At 42.8% G+C, this 24,477-nt stretch overlaps 1 protein-coding gene across 1 annotated transcript in view; it reads left to right on the top strand.

Moving 5' to 3' along the window:
* Positions 1–24,477, top strand: part of LOC144798506 (chemokine-like factor) — a 371,023-nt gene that overhangs the window by 120,904 nt on the left and 225,642 nt on the right. Inside the window, exon 2 of the mRNA XM_078669426.1 lies at positions 9,561–9,719. Coding sequence (XP_078525552.1) covers positions 9,561–9,719 — 159 coding nt within the window. The remainder of the gene's footprint in view (positions 1–9,560; positions 9,720–24,477) is intronic.

Here is a 24,477-nt window from a genome sequence, read left to right as displayed (position 1 = left end):
AAGAGTGTATCTAATACCATAAAAAAATGTCATAACACATGACAAAATGTGAATGTACCCACAGACAAAACCTTCTCAAAGAAAAGTTTTTTTGGTATTGAAATAACTTATCATAAAATATAAACCATATAAAAGTAATACAAACATATAAAGATGGTGCTTATAAAGTTAAACATAACAAACATACAAAAATACACATTACAGTGTAAACAAACACAATGGCAGAGGAATAATACACAAAAAATCGGATAAATCACAAGATCAACAATTCAATAAATGTGCCCTCCTAGTTTCCAAAGGGAACGTTGACGGCGTTTCAACCTCATCAATTTAGAAGGTCATCATCAGTAACGATATGGAAGCAGCCAATGGAAAACAATCTGTAATTTGAACAATAACTTGCACATGGCGAGATACAGGTAGTCATCGCTTACTGTTGGTTGACCGTTGTTGGCCTAAAACACATTGGAAACCTTTTTCTATTATGTTTCGGCTACCCTGACTTTTCATTACCTAGCTTTGCCTAAATGCTTTTACAAGGACTACGGCTGCAGTATTTCCGTCACCCAGCCTCCATTGGTATGACTTGTGATATTAAGCGCTCCTTTGCACTATGACACTAGCAACTAGTTTTCCACATCAAGTAATTTGTATACTAAACAAAATACTCCCTCACAAATATAACCATTAATTAACTGTGACTTTCCAGCCGAACTATATTACCAATATCACTAAGTAGTTCTTAATGTATATGCATGCGCTTTTGCCTGGCGTTGATCATATTCTTATTTACTATATTTCTGCTACCTAACTCCATGAAATTGTAGATTTGATTAAACAGATAATGATCTCCTGGCAGGTTGTACATAATCCTTCTCCAGCCATAATTGCAGTGACTGACAAACTAAGTCTTTTTTCAAATATATTCATTATACTGGAGTGTAGCGGTTAACTTACACGCATGTGCTTTGGAGCGGCGTTATTTCTTTGAAAAACAAACTCCTTTCCTTTTCTCCTATTTTTATGACCTTTTAATTATTAATAAAATCTTTGATTATCCTTTTGAATTAAATATATGATTTCATTGATGCATATATGATCCAGCGGCTAGTCAGTCTTTCATCTATCCCGACGGTGATCAGTGCTCTTTAAGAGCCGATCCCCCAAATAATACCTTCATGTGGATTTAGAGCGCCGCAAATTGATGCAGACGTTTCTTTCTTCATCGGGTAAGACCAGCTCCATGATTCTTTGATTTCTGAAGACTAATTATTGACTGTTTGTGATGCGACTGTACCTTTTGATTTGTTTTCAGACCTAATAGTTACTTTGGTTTCTTTTAACAGTGAATTGCCAATGTGAATCACTATTGTATGCAGACGTTTTTTTTCGGACTTGATCCATTGAATAACTTCGTTTTGAACTAATACTTCCAATTTTTTAAATATAATTTGTGGAATTTATTGAGACTGAGGTCCTTGGGTGAGTATGTGTGATTTTGTTGCGATGGCTACTTCCCTAAAATCTTCGGATTTATGATCGATTTTTTTCATTTTGGTTTTGTCACATCAGTTTGGTTGGCATTGGCTTGTGTTGCATTATTTCTTTTCAAATATTTTTGGTAACCCTTGGTTAGGCCTTCTTTTAGTCATGACAACCGGTACCTCGACATTTACATATGTTATTTTTCAAATTACAGGTTGTTTTCTCATGGTTGCTTCCAAATCCTTACTCTGTGTCCTGATGATAACCGTCTAAATTGATACGGACGAAACGCCTTCATAGTTCCCTTTGGCAATTAGGTGGTTGGATTTATTATAATATTGATCTTGTGATTTATCAGATATTTTGCCTATTATTCCTCTGCCATTGTGTTTATTTTTTGTTTACACTGTAATTTGTATTTTTGTATGTTTGTTATGTGTAACTTTACCATCACCCTTACTACACAGACGAGCCAATCGTGCCACACGTGCAAATACAGCTGTAGCCATCCCTTCCATCCACCTATATCATTTGCATGTTCTCCTTATCTCTTCAGACTGACCAATATTAGCCTGACCCTGTCCCCAGTACAACCCCCAGACACAGCACTATGATATGCCAGGTGTATTCATTATTACTTCGTTATCATCAGTATTTCCGAGCCGCTTAACACTTCTATTAGGCTCTCATTGTACTCGCGCAGGGCGCCGTTCAGCTCTTCTATCTTCCGCGCATGCGCGGTGATTTAACGCTTTATCGCGCATGCGCGAGCACCAGACACTCCTTAGAGCATGCGCAGTTCACACCGCATAGCGGCAGCACTGATACGATAGTTTCCTCAGCTCCCGTTCCTCAATACGGTTCTTTAACAAACCATAGACATAGTGGCCAGCTACGGGGAGCATGGGCACCTACAACCAGTCCTTTCGTTACCATCATAAGGACCCTTGACTAGCTAACAATGGCCACCACAGTAACTTAACTTTGGGACTCTGCCTTCCGGGCACACCTGTCCCGAATCGAAAGCCATTAACTAATTAAGCGAGCAATTAACGCTACTATATAAACACCCGCCCGAACTTCCATCCTCACAATCACGGAAGCCACGGACGGAGGAGGAAGCACCACGAGGCTGGGGGTTGAGTAAGTACGGCATAGGCGCAAGGGACAGACATTAAAACAGTGGCACACGTGGTTTACAACCAGGCTTTGCTTTCAGTAACCTGCCATCTAAAATACTTGGACAAGAAAATTTCTTCTCCTTTTTCCCATTTTTCCCATTTTCTTTCCCACCTGCAGTTGGACCCTCAAATACCCTTCTGTCCAGAGTTGGCTCATGGGGCATTGTACCCTACCTTCCTAAGTATGTATTTAATAATGAGTACATACCCTCTCTAGCTAACCTACTGTACTATGTCCAGATTGTGTGTGTGCTTTACTGTATGTGGGTGAAACTGTGTCTTGTTAATCACTTCATGATTTCCAGAATAAGTGAATCTCTTTCAGGATCCTTAGCACCACATTCCTGCTGTATGTGTGTTTTTTCCCTTTTTTCACAGGTAATTTAGGGAAGCGCTTTGGGATCCGCGCATTAATAACACCGTGCTCTTGTCTTTCAGGCATACTACATCAGTATTTCAGCATTAGCAAGGGATTTGTATAGATATAAAATAGATATCTATACACATTGATAAATAATAGTACCATCACACCACTTTGTACATACACTTTTTATTGTGGAAAGACATTAGTGAGTGACAGGGGGATCTGACCCCGGTCCTGACGAAGGGGCATGAAGCCCCGAAACATGTTGACCCGCACAGGAAAGTAAGCCCATTAACCCGCTTACCCTTTCCGAAACCACATTTTTTAACAATACCAGCCAGTGTTTATTAAATAGTTTTTTCTATCACTAGGCCAGGTATTTTTTAACATCACTTTTCTATATCACCCCCTGACCCTACTGACACTCACTCCAATTCACTCACATAGCACCCACATTTAAAAGGTGCTCCAGCGTAGTCGCTTGTCGCAGCACTGCCCCGTCCGGCAGCCGGGCGGGAAGACTGCGATGATGAAGCATGACACCAAGGGCCCTTTTGGTGTGTGAGGGGTATTTTAACACATTGTGTGTATTCCAATAACAACAAGGTATACACGGACCTTTTCTGAGGTGGACCTTTTTTGATTACCAGTACCTTTGTAAGAGGAGGACGTGCCCACCTCGGTGCCACCCAGCACCACCTCTTCCTTCCCTCTTTTTGATTTCCCTATATAACTTTATAAGCACCATCTTTATATATTTGTTTTACTTTTGATATGGTTTGTTTTATATTAAGTTATTTCAATAACAAAAAAACTTTTCTTCTAGAAGATTTTGTCTGTGGGTACCTTTGTGTATTCATTCACACTTTCTCATGTGTTATGACATTTTTTATGGTAGTTAGATACACTCTTTTTATGCAAATTCCCCCCAGAACCACTGTAGCTGTTGTATTGTACACTTTCTAAAAGTGGCATTTTGAAACAGGCAATTTAAAAACCAACTTCACCAAAAGATGTGATTTAAATTGTGAGTTCAGAGACCAGAGACTCCAAATCTCTACCTGCTTCCAATCGGAAGTTACACTTAAAATATATTTTAGGACAAATTCCCATATTACCCTATGGGAGAGATAGTCCTTGCGATAGTGAAAAACGAAATTAGCAGTTTTTCACTATTAGGAAATGTAAAACACACTGTACATGTTCTACCTTTCAAATACACTCTCCCTGCCCATGGGGCTGCCTTGGGCCTTCCTTAGGGGGGTGACTTACATGTAGTAAAAGGGAAGGTTTGTGCCTGGCAAGTGGGTGCACTTGCCAGGTCAAAGTGGCAGTTTAAAACTGCACACACAGACACTGCAGTGACAGGTCTGAGACATGTTTGCAGGGCTACCTGTTTGTGTGACACAATCAGTGCTGTAGGCCCACTAGTAGCATTTGATTTACAGGCCCAGGGAACAACGGGTGCCCTTTACTAGTGACTTATTAGTAAATCAGATATGCTCATCATGGATAAACTAATCTCCAATACAATTTAGACAGAGAGACTATTCTCTTTAGCACTAGTTAGCAGTGGTAAAGTGCCTAGAGTCCTAAGCTACAAAAACTGGTCAGAGAAAATAAGAGGATAACCCTACAAAAAGGGTCAGGTCCAACAACGTCCATAACCTTACCTACATGCCTTACAGAAGCCTCTGATTTTGCATCAGATCACCTCTGCTACAAATCCTAGTCATATCATCAAACAGCTACATACAGGTCCAGTCTTTCTGCTGGAACATACCAGCCCAAACCAAAAGCAGTCACGGTAGACCAACCAAGATAGGGAAGAAGCTGCTTGAAGACCTGGAGCACATCAAGCTAAGGACACTAAACTGAAGATGTATTGATGGCTCCCCTCCGGCCGCCTCATTCTACTTGGAAACTGCAAACTCCACTATAAACTATACTCTAGTCTCCCTTTCTGTAGCGATCACGAGGTTGTTCCTGGGGCGAAAGGGGTTAGGACCATGCCATTTGCCGGGCAAAAGGTGCAGAGTAAATGGGCATGCATGCCTAAGCCATCGAACTCCACCAGAGGGAGCACAACGCGCTTTGGACTGCAATACCGAGAAGCCTCTAGGATTCCGACCCAGAAGAAAACAGCCTGGCCCTTCCTACAAAGACCTTCCGAGTTTGCGGAATAGGGCTTGTCAATCTGACTGCTGGAGACGAGTCAAGGGAGAGTTTTATGGCGAAGAGGAGGAACGGAGCCTGTAGCCTCTGAAGTCCGCTCTCAAACCTTCTCACAGGTATTTCACGGTTGAGACCTGAGAGGCGCGCTGGACGCGCAGTCAGCTCTCCGTCTCGATTTCCATTTTCTCTGCAGCTTTGTATGCGCTGCTCCTGGGGGGTTTGCGACCTCCTTCTTTTCCCCGCATTGCAGCCAGAGGTTTAGACTGAAATTTCCAGGCTCTGTGACGTAGAGAACCGCGCTGGACACGTTTACAGTTCTCCGTCACAAGAGTCCTTCTTGGATACATTTATCTACAAACAAAATTAAAAGGTGAACTCTTCGAATAAAGTTTTTGCCAATTACCTTGCTGATTTTAGTTTACAAATACTTACCTTGCTGATTTTGATTTCCTTACTACTTACCTTGCTGATTTTGGTTTCCTGTCAGTTCTATGTACTACTGTTGAGCAGGAGCGCTTCTGCGTAGTGGATGGTTCCCTATCAGGATATTGTATTCTCATCGCAGCACGGAGGCGCTTGAGTGCTTACATTTGAAGTCCACTGTTAGGATACCATTTTCCTCCTTATGGAGGGGTCTGCTAAGATCCTGCTATCTGCCATGTGTTGTTTGTAAGTTGTGAGACTTTCAGAAACTTATAATATAGCATTCTGTGCCTTGTTAGTTCCTAACATATAGCCTTCTCCTTTTACCTGCAGTCCCCTGAGGTAGAAGACTCCGAACGTGTATGTGAGGGTCTATACTAGAGGACACCAGAACCAAGACCAGAGGAGGCGTCTCTGTGGCAGCTGTTTATTATTTTCTCCACTTCCCCTTTTCCCTGGGTTGCATAGACACATAGTGGGGTTGACTTCGCCCTGTGTGTGGGTGCGTCCTGGAGAAGCAGGGGAGTTTACTGCATTCCATCGTTCCTGCTGACATCTCTCAGAGGTTAGTGGTTACATTAAGTGAAGCCATTGACATCGTGGCACTTTCACTCTTTCAATACGTATCAGGATTTCGCTTAGGAGACAACGGGGACAGTGATCACCATCCCCAGGAAGTTTCAATCCAAGCAATTCCACACAAACTGATACCTATTCCAGTTTGCACGCTTGTATGCCCCACAATAAACTTTAAAAGAATCAAGTCGTCCAAGGTAAACTCCGGGGAGGTTCTCCTGGTTACAAAAACACTGCTACATGATCACAGCAATTTCATTGACAGCCTGATCAGTTCTTGGGAAACCTTCACAGTCACACTTTCAAGCTCTTTTTCAGCTATAGACAGATATACCCCTCCAAATGATCCAACGGTCAAGGGCTGGGCCACGAGTGCATAGCGGGCCGAATTGAAATTACTTTAAAAATCAGTAAACAAAAAAAAAAAAAAAAAATCAGTAAACAAACTTCTTAGATCGCTGGCACTTTACCCTGGGGAGAAGGACCTAAACCGCCTACTCCGCAAAAGGAAAGCCCAAATAAAAAAACTCAAGTGGGACGTCAAAAGGTCCAACAAAATTGCATTTTGGGCAAAACTCAATCACGACTCCCAGGCAACAAACAGTGTGCTCTTTTGGGCTACTGTAAACAACATTCTATAACCAGCACAGGGAGGCCTAACATCATACATCACAGAGAACTCATGGACAACTTTTCTAGAATCACATTTCAACCAGCAAACATCTGGACTACAAGCAATTCTGGAAAACCAACTGATCCAGCCCACTCAAGCTGAAAGGAACCTAGAGGAAAAGGGAAATTAAGTGAAAACAATTAAGAACCAAATTTCAAAAGGGCGAAGAGAAGGGGCCCTGGGGTCAAACGAGATTCTACCAGCTCTCTTTAAACAAGACCCTGAGTACTGGTCAGAAATACTGTCTACCCCCCCCCCCTTTCATACCGTCAGACAGTCCGAACTCCTTCCTGCTCCATGGAAGGGCTCCATAATTTCACCAATTTACAAGGCTAGCGACAAATCCTCACCAAAAAACTATTGTCTGTTTGCATTACTAGACATAGAGACAAAATACTTCGCCAGTACCTTACTGACAGAGCTCCACGACTGGGCAAAGAAGAAGGAAATAATCCCCCCTCATCAAACAGGGTTTGAAAAGACACAGGAACATCAACCACCATACAAACCATGTCATTGTTTATTGACAAGGCGAAATCATACAAACAGGGGATTCATTTTTGTTTCGTCGACTTCTGGGCAGCATTCGACAATATTAACCGAGCGACACTGTGGAGAAAACTGGCCTCCTGGGGAATTCCGTCATCTTTTTTGAACCTCTTAATATACCTCCACTCCAACACATGGATACAGGTAAAACGGCTCCCATCTTTCTAGGCATATACAACCTACAAAGGGCTTAAACGGGGTTGTGTGCTTGCACCAACACTGTTCAACCTTTACACAGCAGATATGACATCAGTAATTGGCACCTGCAACGCACAAGCTCCACGGCTCGGGGGCAAAGCTATCTCCAGTATCTTGTGTGTCAACGACTTTGTCCTAGTAAACCACACTCAAGTCGGCTTGCAATGCTTACTCAACCAAATGCAAGAGTATGCAGTAGAAAACCACCTAGAAGTGAACATCAACAAAACAAAAACTTTGAGAATAAAGGGAAAATGACTGACCCACACTTGATACTTGGAAAAAAAAACAATTGCGAACACCACTGCCTACAAATACTTATGGGTAAACATCGATGAGGGCGGTCAATTCGCCAAACAACTTGAGGCTATCAGGAGGAAGGGGATGGCAATAGCAACAACACTAAGGCAGTTAAAAACAAAACTCACAGGGCCTATCCTTTCATGTCTCCTCCGGGTAGCTCAAGCCAAAATCCTATCCTCCATCACCTATGGCAGCGAGGCACTGAGGGGTGGGGATGCAAAACTGCTGGACACCACCATGACCTATTGAGTTAGGTTTAACCTTCCAGCCTACTCCTCACCCGCACAGATTCGATTGGAGTTCGGCCTAACCAAACAACTCTTGGCATGGCAAGATTCCTACATAATATGCTGGCACAAAATGAAGAACTCTCCTTGAAATGCACTGAACCATCAGCTCTGCCAAGAAATGTTTAACATATCCAACTCACCGGCCAGAAAGTACATGGAGGACTCACTTGCTACTACCGGGTTAGTCGCCCTACGGGAACTCAAACTACCAATACGCTCTTTAAGCAAGTAGTAAAAAAGGTAATCAAAAAAATCTCTCTTCTCGAAGACAAAGCTGCCTTTGCCTGTAGGAGCCACACCTGGATGACTCTGAGCGGCTATAAATCACTTGGGTCACAGGCATACTTCAATCTGGGGTACTCCAGGAAGTCCAAAGAGCAATTCTTAAAATACAGGCTAGGAATCCTGCCAGACATTCCGCAACTTCCACCCTGGCAGAGGAGAACATGTGAAACACATGCAGAATTTGTGGGAACGGCACTGAAGATATGGAACACCTAATCTGCGCCTGCATCAAATTAAAAGAGGAAAGGATAGTGCACTTTAACCAACAAGTGATTCGAACCCGGAGACCGGCTGTGATTGCATACTTCGACTCCAAGTACCCGCAGCTAAATGGGAAGCTAGTGAGATTCCTGTCACTAGTAGAATCCAAGCAAGGAAGGGCAGCACTCTGTGTGAATGCAAAAACCACATAATGAAGTTTTAACCTACACAACTGAAAACTTTGAGCACAGACTTTTGAACCTCTTCAGAAGAAGCCGAACAAAGACACTTTTACAATAGAGACTTTTAAGTTTTTAGAATTGCATTTTTCTTGTCTTAATACGTACAAAATATTTTTAACGTGTATTTTTTTAGCAGTTTTAATTAACCAAAAACAATAAATATATTACTTACTAACCTCCGGCTCTTTGATAAGCAAGCATATTTACACTACATTGTAATATTTTTTTAAACAAACAAAAGTGAATAGCACTACAGCATTCCTTCTAAGAACACCCTAAAAATATTTTCATTCATGCTAAGATGATTCTTATAGATTTATGTTTGAGCAAGCAGTGTTTTGTAAAACTGCACCTAAACATGTGTGTCTGTGCATGAGTGCGTGTGTGTGTGTGTGTTTAAACGGGTGGATTGACAATTGGTTGGGTATCTCTTGACCAATTCAAGGTTTAGAGAGAAGAGAAGATTGAAACGTTCTCTGGTATTACAATTTTGCGAGAAAGACAAAAGAGGGAGTACTCCATGCAATTAAAATTTTTACTTTTATTTTTAAATAGAACATTTTGTCAACCCCCTATGCAGATATGTATTAATAACATGATCTTTATTTCTTTCAGATTTTGATACTGATCGCTTTGATCCTCTTCATTCTGGGAGTGGAAGATGCTATGTTCCTAGTAGTCACTGGCATCGAAGTTGCTGTTGTAATTCTTTTTATTCTTCTTTATCTGTTGATGTTGGATAAAAAGATAACATTCTTCAAATGGCCCAGGGTTGTAAGTACTTCTTTATGTTGCTACCTTCATGGTTGTTAACTATCCTTTTTTTTTTTTTTTGTAATTTTCAAAATTTTATTGCAAGCAAAATCAGATACATAATTCACATTGAAAAGAAGGATATCGAAACATAGCCATCAGAGAATAGAAATTAAGGCACAAAAAAAAACAAAGTTGTTAACTATCCTAATGCAGGGGGTTTTAGCCTTTTGTGAGCAATGAGCAACATTTTTTTTACAGTCCAATTGGTGAGCAGTATCCGAAACACAGCAACAGTTAACTTCATAGATGAGGGGGTAAAAGTATTGTTTACACCCGAAGGGGATGGACAGGGGGTGTTTATCCCCAATTTGAATCCTGGTGTAGAGGCAGAAAGCCCACTAGAACACCAGGAAATAGGGGTTTTCCTGTTTTGTTTGGGGGGAGCAGCCTACCACGGGCATGGGTCAGTGCTCCTCCCTCCTTTGGGCATACCAGTTTTTCTCTACCCCTGGGTGCAAAAAGCCCAGTATCCACCAAGGACAAAAAAGTTAGAAAGAAATGGTGGTGACTCACCCAGACATCAGGTCGTGCCTTCACCCCAGAATGGTCTCAACAGTCCTTCTGCACCCCTGGGTGCAGATGAGGTAGTTTACCCTCAGTCTGTCTGCCGGAGCGGCAGAAAGCCCACTGGTCCCAGGGAAAAAAATATTTTTTTTAAAGGGGGGTGGGAGTGGCCTACTGAGGCATTTGGCTGTCTATCTACCCTCTCTGGGGGAATATTTAGGTGTTTACAACAAGTCTGCCAGGGAGGAGGTTGGGGTGGTTACAAAAAGCCCAAAAGATGCCCAGGAGATTTTGTTTGTTTTAGTGGAAAAAATATTGGGTTTGGACTGGATGGCCAGATTTTGGGCCTTCCCCCACTTCTAAGGTTTAAGGAGTTTTTTTCTGACCAGCAGTGAAGAGCATACCTACCCCCAGTGGCAATCAAGAGGAAATTCAAATTCATTTGGTCTTGGTTTGACCTTGGAGTGGCAGAGTGGGGATAAATCCTAGAATCTGTGCTGGAATGCTTGGTGGTAGAATTTGTGTGGATCAATGCAGATTTCAGAGGGTTCCCTAAGAGAGATGTGATGAAAATGTGATTTCAGTCAAAATTTGAGGTTTGCAGGACATTGTGAGCAAGACAATATCAAGGGAACAATGTAAGGCACACCACCCTGGACTCCTATGTATTTCTAGTTTTCAAAAATGCCTGGGTTTGGTAGATTTCCCTGTGCGGCAGCTTGGTTTCTGCCCAAAACCGCAGTTACTCTGTCCCCACCTAATTAATTTGTCAAAATATTCATGTCTCCAAGTTGCTTTTTTGGGGCTTCTTGTTTAGCAAGAGCGAGGCTACCCATACAAGTGGGATAACATTTTTATAGGGATAAGTGTGAGAGAATTGGGTGGTAAAACCCAGAAGGTTTCTCTGGGTGGTGGCCAAGCCCATGCCCAAATACTGCACCTACAGCCAATTTCGAAAATAGATTATTTTTTTTAGAGGAAATTCCAATGTCTTCACATTATGTTTTGGGACCTTTTGTGTCATAGGGGCTAAGCACAGCCACGCAAGTAGTGTAGTATTTATATCATGAGAACATAATAGTGTAACATGTTACAAATCGAATTTCTCTCCTTTATTGGCTTCCAAGTGTATGCCAGTATACAAAAAAGGTCAGCTTTAGAAATTGCCCTCTGAATCACCTAAAAGTATGGGTTTCTCCAAATTTAAAGGTGTACATATAATCATTATTGCTAAGCTCACTATATTGTGCACAATTGAAAAATACCTAGGTTTCCTTTATACCCATTTTTCATTCATTAGATTATATGAATTGCTACATGGTCCTTAAAAGTGAAAAATGAATATCAGCTGCATCTTATTTGGCTTTGGATATCGAGAATTTTTGGAAACCCAACAAGCGCTATATGTCTCAGTGACCAGAAGAGTCTGATGAACTAAACAGTATGTTACATTTGTAAACCAGCCACTGCAAAAAGTACAGATGTAAACGTTGTCATCAATTGTTTTTTTTCCTAGTTATTCTCATAATTTTTTAATTTCAACAGTGTCTTTGTGAAAACCATAAACAATCTACACAAATGATTCCTCTCTAATATTCCGAATTTAGTCTAGTTTTCAGCAATGTGTAGCTATCCGGGTTGACACCTGTTTCAATCATAAACTAGTAGTAGATTGAAAACTGGAACAAATAGGAAAAATGGATTAGAAAGTTAAAAAAATGTAAAAACTGGGATAAAAAAATATTTTATTTTCGAACTCTACTTGTTCAAGAAAGCTGGGAAGGTGGTGATCTTGTTATGTTATATGTTATGCTATGCTATAGGAATTTGTGTAGTGCAGCTTTACACCCGAGGGGTATCCAGGAGCTGGAACAGGTGTGAAGGTAATCAGCCGGGTCTTAGTTGTAGAACCAGGTCTTCAGCTTCTTACAGAATTCCAGAACAGAGGAGGAGGCCCTTATGTGTAGAGGGAGGTTGTCCATGTTTTGGGTGTGAGATATGAGAAGGCTAGCCCTCCTGTTCTACTTCTATGGATGCAGGGTGTGTGGATGCGGAGAGTGTGTGCGTGAGGTTAGGAGGTATTGCATAGGTGTTTGGTCAGCTGTTAGGAGTGAAGGCGAGAGTTGAGGTTTGCTGGTCCACTGTTGTGCAGTGTCTTGTATGCATGTGTGAGGAGTTTGAATTGGCAGTGTTTGTGTATATCAGCAGCCAGTGGAGATCTCTGAGGTGAGACGTGATGTAGGTGCGCAGGGGGTGGCGGGTCGAGGACGAGTCTGGCAGTGGCGTTCTGGATGGTTTGAAGACTGTGGAGGAAGGGAATCCGGCATAGAGTGTGTTGTCATAGTCAAGCCTGCTGGTGACTATGGTTTGAGTGATGGTGTTTCTAGTGCTCTTAGGAATCCAACTGAAGATTTTTTACCGATGCGTAGCATGTGGAAGCAGCAGGAGATAACTACATTCACCTGTGTGGCCATGTTGACTTTGTTATCTAAAATGATGCCTCGGTTGAATGTGTGGTTAGTGGGTGATGGAGTAGGACCAAGCTCTGCTGGCCACCAGGCGGAGTTAGGCGGGGAATTATTTGTTCCAGAAGATCAGCCCTTCTATCTTATCCATGTTGATTTTTAGGCTTTTGGTTCTCATCCATTCTGCTACGCGGATCTTGCATTTGGTGAAGTTGGATCTGATTGTAAAGGATTTGTCTGACATGTAGAGGATGAAGTAGTCATTGGTGTAGGAGATGTTGGAGATACTGTGGGATCTGATGAGGCCTGTGAGTGGTGTAATCTAAATGTTGAACAGGGGTGGGGCTGAGGGATGATTCTTGAGGGATTGCGCAGATCAGGTCTTTGGGTTCCAAAGTGTAGGGGGCTGACACGCTGTGTTCTCCAGGTGAGGAACGAAAATATCCATTCGAGGGCTGGGCCTTGGTTGCCTATATTGTATATTATTTTGATGCGGTGGAAGTGTGACATGATTTTGAATGCTGCAGAAAGGTCCGGCAGTACGAAGCCAATGGTTTCTCCTCGGTCTAGAAGGGTGAGGCTCTCGTCTGTGGCAGTGATAAGTGCTGTCTCTGTGCTGTGATTGCTCCAGAATCCGGATTGGGAGTGGTCAAGAAGATTGTGGAGACCTTTTCTGGGGATGGTAGTAGAGAGATGGGTTCTAAGTTGCTTAGTTTGTTGGGGTCAGCCGAAGGTTTTTTAGGAGGGATGCGACGAGCATGCGTCCACTCCTATGGAAAAGTTACAGACTCGATACAGGAGTTGATGATGTGGGTGAGGGATTTGCTGATCATGGGTCCTCCTAGGTTGTAGATATAATGTGGACATTGGTCTGTGGGGCCCCTTAAGTGACGGTCTTCATGATTCACATGGGGAATGTTCTCCAGTTGGTTAGGTGTCTGTCAGAGTGGTAGATGTGCAATTTGCTGGTGATGTCCTTTGGGTTCAGTTGCTTTTTGAAGCTTTTGAAGATCTTGATTTTTTTGTTGCAGTCATTTGAAAGGTTGTTGCAGATTCTCAGGGAGGGGGTGATGGAATTGGTTGAGGCATTTATGGTGGTGAATTTCTTGATGATGTCAAATATATTTTTGCTGTTGTTGGAACTGGCCTTGGTCCTATTCGTGAGGGCACTCTCTTAGTGACTCTCAGGAGGGGGTGATTGTGCCTGAGGGTGCCCTTGTAGGTTGATCTGGCATCGGTGTTGTGGTCAGTTCTCCACTTCCTTTCCAGCTGTTTACAGAATCGATTGAAGACCCGAAGTTCTTCAGTGAATCAAGAGACCTGGTTGGTTCTGCGACGTTTGTGAATTTTGATGGGTGTGAGAGCGACAGTGCAGTTGGATATCCATTGGTTGAAGATAGTGATGTCCTGGGCTAGGTTGTTGGTGGGGTCGGGTTGGTTTACTTCAAGACTGTGGCACAGGTCTGTTTCTGTTATTCTGCTCCAGTTCCAGCTGGGTTGATTAGTGTTGATGGGAGCTTTGGCTTGTGTTGTGGAAATATTAAAATGGATAATGTAGTGGTCGGTCCATGCGAGTGGAGAAGCGGAGCGGTAGCCCATGCAGTTGCCGGAGGCAAAGATTACGTCTAAAGTGTGTCGATCATTGTGAGTAAGGTCTGGGATGACCTGAGAAAGTCTTATGTTGTATAGACTCTCGAGGAGGTAGAGGAGCAGTGGTCTGAGTAGTCGTCCTGGTGGAAGTTGAAGTCTCCAAGAAGGAGGAAATTCTTGGAGTTGATGGTGAGGGGGTGATGAAGTCTGAGATGAGGTTGCTGAAGTTGCCTAATGGACCGGGTGGCCTGTAGGTTAGGGTGCCCTTCACTGTGGTGTTGTTGTTTGCTTCCAGGTTGAAGTGCATGTGTTCCGTGAAGTGGGTGTCCGGGTTAGTGATGGTTGTGCTTTTGAGTGTCTTTGTAGATGCTGGCAATACCTCCTCCGTGTTTATGGTGGCACTCATGGTGTGCTATTTTGTATCCTGCGGGAATGGCCACAGCAGTGCTGGGAGCGGAGGCAGGGAAGCAAACCTTTTGTTGATGCCATTTTTAGGAGAAAAAATATATACCCTTTCCTGCAGACCACTTTTTTCACATTTTTCCAACAAAAATCTAACTTTTCCTATATTTTGGCAACTTTCTGGTTCCCTTGAGTGGCATCCACAAGCCTTGGGTACCATTAGAAATCCCTAAAATGTGGGACAAAAAGGATGAACATTTGGCCTGGAAACCCTTTGTTGAAAAAAAGTTTCAAAGGCTTAAGCGCAAAGTGCTCTAAACATTAAAAAAGGGCTCTGCACTGGGGAGGGAAAACTTCAGCAACTCAAGAGTTAATCTTGCACTCCTCATATGGTTCTGAAATTTCCATTCATCATTTAAAGATGATTGCTTGATTGTTTTTTGGTTGTCTGTAGTCAGTGGAGATTTGTTAATTTAATGAAAAGTAAAAATCGTTTCATCTGGCTAAAGGTGGTTGTAGTGTGTTATGTAAATGGATGGGTGCGCCAAAAGATTTTGCTATTCGTCGTGGAACTGGGTCACTAGTTGTCCATTGTTAGCCTTTCCATATTTTTTCTGTACCACTTTTCAAGCCAGGGTAAATCTCAATGATGAGGGTGGGCTTGTTGTGTTCAAACCAATCCTACCTTGGTGTTTTTGAGCTATAGTTCGGTGTGGTGCATGTGGTGCTGGTAGAGATAGTAGTATGTTGCCAACTATCTGGCTTTTGTGCCATTTGTTTGGATGAGTGTTTGTGAGGCCTACCTGGTGCACTCTGTTTCAGAAAGGCAAAGTATTATTGTAACAGTACTCTGTAGTGACTATTGTTGAACAAATGTAGTGGGTTCTGAGGGCTACCACATAGTTAACTGCATGGTGTATGTGTGCTGTGTGGGGTGTATGTTAGGAGTTTTTTCCAATGTACTGTGTTGGCTGTTGGCAAGTGCTGTTGTGAGCATGGTGATAGGGAGCTATATAGTATTTGTGTACATTGCAATATGCTATGCTTGAATTTTGTGTGTTGTCTTTGATTTTCGGTGTTTGGGTTTCTAACATACTTCAAGGCATCTGCATAGTGTTATAGGGAGAAATCATTTATACACTCACCAGTGGTGGCTGGTAACCCCCGAGAGTGGTGGTGTTGGTAAATGGGTTGTAGGTGGGTGCAATCGTGCATTATGTAATAAAAATAAAAAGCCACTTACCTCAATGCAGCAGATGACACATCCCCCCTTCTCTGGACATCTTCTCTCATTGAGACTCCAGCACCGTCCCCAGCAACTCCCGTATCCAACCCTGGCGAAGCTCTCATGCTGTTAACCTGGATGAAAGCAGCACCAGGATTGGAGGGAGCAGCCTCTCTCGATGCTCTCCAGTGCACTTGATGCCTGTACTTGCTCTCAAGCCAGCCATCGAAGACCGCTGGGTTGAGATGTATAAAGTGTGCCTGTCTGGCTGAGCGTTACAAGACAGCCAGCCAAAGAGACAAGGACACTTTAAACCCGAGCTCAGGCAGCCCATCACTCCTCCCTGTTGCTGCCTCACCTCATCCTTACACTCGGTTCTTGCGGGTTGATGAAAAATAAAATGGTAGTAAATTAACTTTATTGGGTTTTTCTTCATTTCTGGGAGCATTGAAGTTAGTGGGGCGACACTCTTCCGCTCCAATGGAGGAGCAACACCTTCTTCCACAATGTCAACTGGATGTCAAGCTATTCATACAGTGCTCAGGTTTCATTGCTTTCTTTATGAATTACAATTTAAGGCAAAGACAGCATTTGCTTAGTGAATTGATCACTACATCTGGTTTCTAGTGGGTGGACATGTTATTCCTATGTGGTGTTGCACAAAAACAATGCACCTGGATACTGTTTCATGAGTATACCTGTTATGGCCCGATTTTTGCCAATAATCAGGTCATGCAGGCACATCCCTCGCTTGGGACCCAAAAAATACTATATTCTACAATACTTACCCAAGGTCGGAATAAAACTAACACTTATACTTTGTCACTTGCTGAGAGGACTTGTACAAAAACAATTTTCCTGGCGACAAGCGATGCGCATGAGGCAATTAGACGATCCTCTCTGCCACAGAATACTCACCTAGGAAAAACCACATACAACAGGCACAGTACCTCTCACCACAAGGAAAAGAAACTGATCGGTAAATTCTGGGGGTGAATTTTATTAGTAGTATATGATACACAATAGGCCAATCTGTACCACTTCTAGCCAACAACCAACTAGCAATTAGACGATTATTAAACGCAATCAGGAAAACATAAGTAGAAATATATGTATATAAATGTATGGTACCTGAAAACAGAAGAAGATAGTAAGCAAGAACAGTAGGAAAATTAGAGATTAGTGGGACACCTCACCAACTGTCTGTTCATCCCGTTTCCACTTCGCCAGAGGGGAGCCCGTTTCTCTGGCCAAACCAGGAGACAGGGTGACACTATACGCCCCACTGCCACAGCTGCACATCTGCCCTGTGCTGGACTTCCACCGAACAGAACCCAGACACCTCCTTTGGTATCAGTGGAAACATAAACAGAAGCTCCTGTGAGCCTTGCCCCCTTTTCCCATCAGAATCCGTACCACTCCGCACCAGGGCTACAGCTTCAGCTGGCCAGGCGTCTGTTATGACTTCAGAGCAGAGGGAGCACATTCCGCTGACAAGAACCAGTTCTCTCTAGTCAATAAAGTGTGAAAAACAAGTGAAAAGCAAAACAGGGACTCCTCACCTAGTGAAGCTCAGAAAATGGCGAAAGCTCAGAAAATGGAGTCACTGGAGCATACGCCACTATTCATGCAAAAGAGCAAAATTAGTATGCAAGACGGCATAAGATCATGCCAAAGCCAATAGCAAGCACTGCCGATAAGCAAGATAAAGTCGGAAACAGAAGGGAGTATAATCGATCCCTACTTCATAGCTTAGTCTTACTAGGCAGGCCTACACATCACTGTATTAGGCTAAAATATGCTAAATAAGACTGAGATGGTGATGGGCGACGGTCATTATCAGGCCCATCCATATGAATGGCACATTCATTACATTCCACCCATGACCATCGTCCAACACCATCGAACACACATAGAAATATCAAACAGTATGCAAACCATCTCTAGAATAATAGGAAACATAACCTATAGAATGGGCGAAAGCAATTCTTGGACGGAGCATATTAAAAAGACTAGGTACAGATTGAATGCAACAACATAATGCAATCAAAAAACAGATGACTAAGAGCGCACCACCCAAGATAGAACGTAGCATACCAAAATCTGGTAGCCACCCAAAAAGCCAGTCCCACCACCCTCTGTCAAGGTTCTGCCGAACTTCAGGCGACAATTCATGCAAAGCAGTAATATGAGACTGGATAGATCTTGAGTGGTCACAAAGAATAAAGCAACATAATCCATCAAAATCGGAACAGCCATGATCATGTTTCAGCAGCAAGTAATCAATAGCAGCCCTATTCTGCAGAATAGATTGTCGTTCAACATGCATATCAAGCAAGAATTCATATAAAGCTATGGAGGTGTAGTTCATCGATTTAACCATAAGACAAGCCAATTTACTAATAGCCCTAGAGTTATAAATGGACAGTCCAGGAATCCCAACGATTGAAGCAGCTGAACTAATATATTCAGACTTAGAAAGTAAATGTCAATTAGATTCGCAATGTTCATCCAACTGAGGAACCTCACGTACAGTTCGACTATGAATAGATGGATTCAAAGAAAACATCACAAGAGTCAGTTTTGTTAAAGCACAAGGTCCAGCTGGAATAAAGGACCAAGACATATTTCCACAAGAATAAAAAAGCCTTCCAATCAGCAATAGAACATCTCTAAAGTGACTAGCTGCAAGAATAGTATGGTTGCAAAACATAGAGTTATGAACCGAAGAGCACATATTAATTCTCCGATCGGAGCATAAAGTCTTTTCATGTTGAAAAAGCGTTTAACTGTTTTCCAATTTAGTTTGTATACATTTGCCAATCAATTTTGGATCACAAGTGAAATTATAACAAACATCGCCTTCAGTGATGTTATAAGTAACTATCTTGAACATCCGCAGTTCATCAGAATTAGTAGTCTCTGGACAAGATCTGCATAACTCATAAATGGAAAAATGTGATCGGACATCATGAACGTCCGCGTTAATGTCAGTACGGGAAACGTTGAAAAGCTGCAACAAAACGGCAGCAGGAGTCGGCACAGTCACAAAACAAGTGGAGATCACATCAAGGACACTCCTCATGATCGTCATACAGAAATAGGAGCGATTCAATACTGTTTGCGCCAAGTACTCCCAGACATTTAGTTTGTTGGTCAAAAGTGAATTCACTCTGCGCTGGCAGTCGACTGCCTCACCCTGGAACCCCTCCAGCTCTTCTCGGTCCCATTCGCACCATGCCGAAAGGAGTCCAGCGACGACACATCCGGCAGCAGCAAGCCATGCAATGACCTAAAGAAAAAAGTCAAAACAGGTATTACTCATTCTCGAAGATAACATTTATCCTCAGGAACACAATCCAATTTTTCCTGACCGGGTTTCATGATCAGAATTGTATTGTCACTGCCCGTGGCAATCACTTCAGCCTGTTCAGGGGGTGTATTGGGTGACTGAACCCACACTTTGGCTCCTGGATTTTTATCAGTTGAGCCGAAACCTCCTTGTCCACGTACAGTCAGGAGGGTTGGGGCAGTCCCCTTTCTCACCACCCCTCCTAGGACGGGCATGATGACCAACTGGGCAACTCCGTCTCCGGGCTGGACTATTAAGTCCGAATCACCACTGTTCCACAGGATAATTTTAATTTCACCCTGATAATCAGAATCAATGATACCACCCAGCACCTGGATGCCTTTAAGAGCTAGTCCAGATCGAGTGACAATCAGACCAAAGTGTCTTAGTGGTATTTGGACACCAATTCCAGTTTCAATAAGAACAATGTTTCCACGTTTCAACACATGCTGTCTCAAAGTATGTAAATCAAGACCAGCGGCTTCAGGTGTCGCTCTGTGCGGAGCCATAGCTCCAGAAACCATTTCCCAGCAAACAATCGTATAAGTAGCCCTATGAGGCTGAACATTTATTGAAGGGGTCAACATTCGCATTAACGGAGTCTCAGCATTAGTCAATGGTCTGTAATTTAAAATTTGTAATGCATCAGACATATTATTTCTCCAATTTTTTCAAGAACCATCAGAAAGCTTTTTGATTTGATCTTTCAAAAGACCATTCATGCTCTCAATCAAGCCTGCGGGTTGTGGGTAATAGGGTACATGAAAGATCCATTCAATATTGTGGTGTGCGCAATATTCCTGCACCATTGTCCCTTTCAAATGTGAACCACTATCCGATTGAATTTGTAAAGGAACTTCATAGTACAAAATCAACAAATCCAAAGTTTTAAGTGTATTCACCTGAGTAACACGTTTGTATGGGGATGCAATTAAATATCCTGAATAGGTATCCACAACAGTACACACATATTGACAACCTCTACACACCGGTAATAGTCCTATGTATTCTATTTGCCAAATCTGTGCTGGTAACTTACCTCTGTCCAACTGACCTCTCACTATCTGTGGTATTGATCTGTGTCGAGAATGTTGACAAATGGGACACTGCAAAATCCCTGTTTTAACCACATCTTGGGAAAGATGTATCCCTCTATCTGCTGCCCACCTGCTAGTAATTTGTTTTCCAAAATGTCCACACTTCTGGTGTGCCCACCTCTCCAATCCAACCAGGTCAGAATTCTGCGCCTCCACCTCTGCCTCAGAGATTTTAGCATTTTCATCTGCAATGAGGTTAAACCACCTATCAGGTGAATCAATCGAACACTGAGTATCAACATGCTATACAGTAACAGTACTTTGGGGAAGCATATCCCACACTTCTTTCCACAATTCTTTTCCCCATACTTCCTTTGCATGAATCATCCAGTTGTGAGCATGCCACGTGGGAAGCCATGTGGCTAACCCATTGGCAGTAGACCATGAATCCGTATAAATGTGACAAGTTCCAGGTAACTCTTGTTTCAAAGCTTGGTAAACAGCATAAAGTTCTGCACACTGACTACTTCTTCCCTCACCATTCGTGCTCAACAATTTATGGGTAACAGGATTATATGACACTGCTTTCCACTGTCTCTTTGCTCCAGTGTACCTGGCTGAACCATCCGTAAACCACACATGCTTTCTGTCCTCCATGGAAAGATCGCTAAATGGCTTACCCCACTTAACAGGAGATTCCCGTACTATAGGTACGTTGTATTCCATATCTGTCTCTTCTATCGGCGCCTGCGCCACTTGCTCATGTAACATCGCTGTGCCTTTAGAACCCACCCGGCCCTATCCTGTATATACCACTTCTATTTAATCACACTAGCTTCCTGTGCATGTCCAATTCTATGAGTTTTAGGAAGCTCATAACCCACTGCATTATTGGAATGTCTGGTCTCAAAATAACATCATGTCCTAAAGTCAATTGTTCAGTATCCACTAAAGCCCAGTAACATGCAAGCAATTGGTTATCAAAAGGATTGTAGCGCTCACCAGCGTCTGGCAATTTCTGTGTCCAAAACCCTAAAGGTACTTTCGTTCTACCTTGCTTTTGCCATAAACACCAGCTTGCATATGGTCCCTGTACAGTCACATTCAAATCAACATCGCCATCTCGCACCAGCCACAAATCCAATAGCCTCTTTCGCCAATTCAAACGCTGTTTGCTGTGTCTTACCCCACTCAAATGCATTTTTCTTTTGTGTGACTTTGTACAAAGGGGAAAAATCTGGCTTAAATGAGGGATATGTTGCCTCTAAAATCTAAACAAACCAATGTATTTCTGAGTCTCTTTTCTATTTCGGGACACTGCAAATTCTTTAATTTTCTGTCTCACAAGAGGAACCACTTCTCTATTTCCCTGATGCCACTGAATACTCTAAAATCTCACACTCTGTGCTGGGCCTTGCAATTTATCAGGATTAATTTCCAATCCTTTACTTTGCAAATGTGTTACAATTTGATCTAATTGGGTCTGTACTTGTTCTTGGGTCTCACCTTGTATCATTATTATTATTAAATTTCTTTATTCGGTATTTCAGAAATAGAAATCCATAAAAGCAATACTGTACATATTATTATGATAATAAGCAGAAAATCAATAGTACAATATGACTAAAAAAAGATAGTTAAAGAGAATGTCACTTCACGTTTCATTAAAAGCATTAATCTTTGTTTTACAAGTGTCACTTTACAGGTTTTTTCTAGGTCTAAAGATGCATTTCAAAAAGTTAACGACGTGATAACAAGTAATTTCCGAGTCTAAAAACTGAAGGCGCAGCATGGCGGGGCGGCACTATCTAACACCCCACGATTTTAACAATGATAGTAACCAAAATTTGCGATGATCATTATAAAATTTGCAGAACAGGACAGTGTGTATGGTGGACTGTACAGATTTATCGTCACAGGGACAGAGGCCTAGAATTGGGTCCCAAGCATTCATCGTAGGGAAAGCTACTAACCGATGGAAAAGATTTAGTCTGAATCTGGTTAGCAGAAGTCGATCAAAAATACCTATTTCAAGCGTTAAATAAGGCTGGATGGTAAGGGTAGTCTGGACCATGATTGCGTGATGGACAGAGGCTTTCCCTATTTCGCTGGAGAGCCTTAAGCTATCTAAATGGCTCAAGGCCATTTCTTTCAGATCTTTCTTTGATATCTCACTGATCTTTGCCGGTATGGAGTAAAAAGTCTCTAGGCCTAGGTCAGTGAGAAAGTTTCTAATGTAGGCAAGCCATCTTATTTTTAGTGAGTGATCTAGTGCCCTTGAGTCAGCCACGATCCCCTTGGTTAGCATGTTTTTGTCAGAGGTCCAGATACGTCGCCATAATAGCAACGGTTGGATTTTTGCCAGGTCCTCTATGTGTGGTATGCCTAGTTCTGTGTGGCACGCGTATGTTGAAGATCGTCTTGGTGCTGCAAGGAGAAACCTTAAAAATGAGTTTTCTGCAACCTGTAAAGCAGTAACATCCGCGTGCCCCCAGACGCCGGCCCCATACAGTGCAGTTGTCTGGCATTTAGCACTGTAGATTTTCAATAATTCCAGGGGAGACCGTTTGCCCAGTTTTTGCGAAAAGGACATCAGGGCTGCTATAGCTCTCTTAAAACAGTGTTTCCTGGCCTCGACTGCCGCTTTCCAAGTCAGTTTTTCATATATCGTGATGCCTAGATAGGGGTACTGGGGCGTCACTTCTAATTTTTGATTTTTTTTTTTCACAACAAAACTAATATTTTTTTATTTTTTTATTTTTAAGCAATAGGTCCTTGGGCCGTTTTCTCCCTATACCTGCCATCATTACAAAGGTCTTCTTAATGTTAATGTGGAGGTCAAGACTACCCATGAAGGCCGAGTACCTGGAGAGTGCCTTCTGTAGTTCGCGCGGGGTCCGTGCCAGTACGACGGCATCGTCTGCATAGAGCAGAGCGGGAATCGGGCGGTGTTTTATTTGTGGGAGGTCCTGGGCACCCCTCAGAAGCTCCACCTCCAAGCTGTTTGTATAGAGGGAGAATAAGAAGGGGGCCAGGACACAACCTTGCCTGACTCCACGCTCTACTCCAAAAGATGCCGACAACTCGCCCTTCGCACCGAAACGGACTCTCGCGGAAGCCTTGGAATATAATTCCCTCAAGAAGTCTAAGAGTGGGGATCCACTCCCATTTGTGACAGTACAGACCATAGCTTTGTGTGGGAGACGCAATCGAAGGCTGCGGACAGGTCCACATACACCATGTAGAGTCTGTCCTGTTTTGCGTGAATATATTTTCCCATAATCATAGATAGATTTAAGGCTTGTTCTACTGTCCCGAAGCCTTCCCGGAAACCAAATTGCAAATCGGACAGGACACCCCTTTCCTCCGCCCACTGCTGGAGTCGCTCGAGGACGACCCTGCCAGCTACCTTGCCCAGCGAATCCAGTGATGAAATAGGGCGGTAGCAGGCAGGGTCCTGGCGGTCTCCCTTTTTGAAAATCGGGACCATAACGGACTTAATCCAGGACTCCAAAAGCCCCTTTTTTGCGGCTGCCGTGCATACCCTGGTGAGTATGGGGGCCCAGAGATCTGCGTTATGTTTAAAAAAGTCCACTGGGACACCATCAGGCCCTGGAGCTTTTCCATTTTTGCTTAATTTTAGAGCCAATAGGCCCTCAGAAATATCAAACTCTATGGAAATGGGATATACCACAGCTGCGTGAGTTTCATCATCGCTTTCTATGTGTATTTTGCTTTTTTGGAAGATTTTTGAAAAATGAGATACCCAAACAGCCTCTTCTATGTCGACTTCGATTTTTGGAGTATTATCATCAACCAGAAATGGGGACCTTACTACTCTCCAAAAGGCCTCGCTGTTTTTATCGAGGGCACTTTTGTGTAGTTTGTCCCACAAGGCCTGTTTTAATTCGGCCTTTCTCTGGTTCCGCGCAGAGAGATATTCTTTTCTGAGTGTGGCAATTAGCGGAGGATCTCTATCATCGTTATTCAGCGCCACTTTTAATTTGGAATGAGCCAGTGTGCACTCATGGTTAAACCAACCTTTCTTGTTCAAGGTTTGGACTTTTGGTTTCGCTGTGAGAAGGGTCTTGATTTTGTCTAAAATTATAGAGAAGTTGCTTAAAACTTCCTCATCTATCAC

Source organism: Lissotriton helveticus, chromosome 12 (assembly GCF_964261635.1).
Source record: "Lissotriton helveticus chromosome 12, aLisHel1.1, whole genome shotgun sequence".
NCBI classification, from domain to species: domain Eukaryota; kingdom Metazoa; phylum Chordata; class Amphibia; order Caudata; family Salamandridae; genus Lissotriton; species Lissotriton helveticus.
This window is presented reverse-complemented; position numbering and strand designations above follow the sequence as displayed.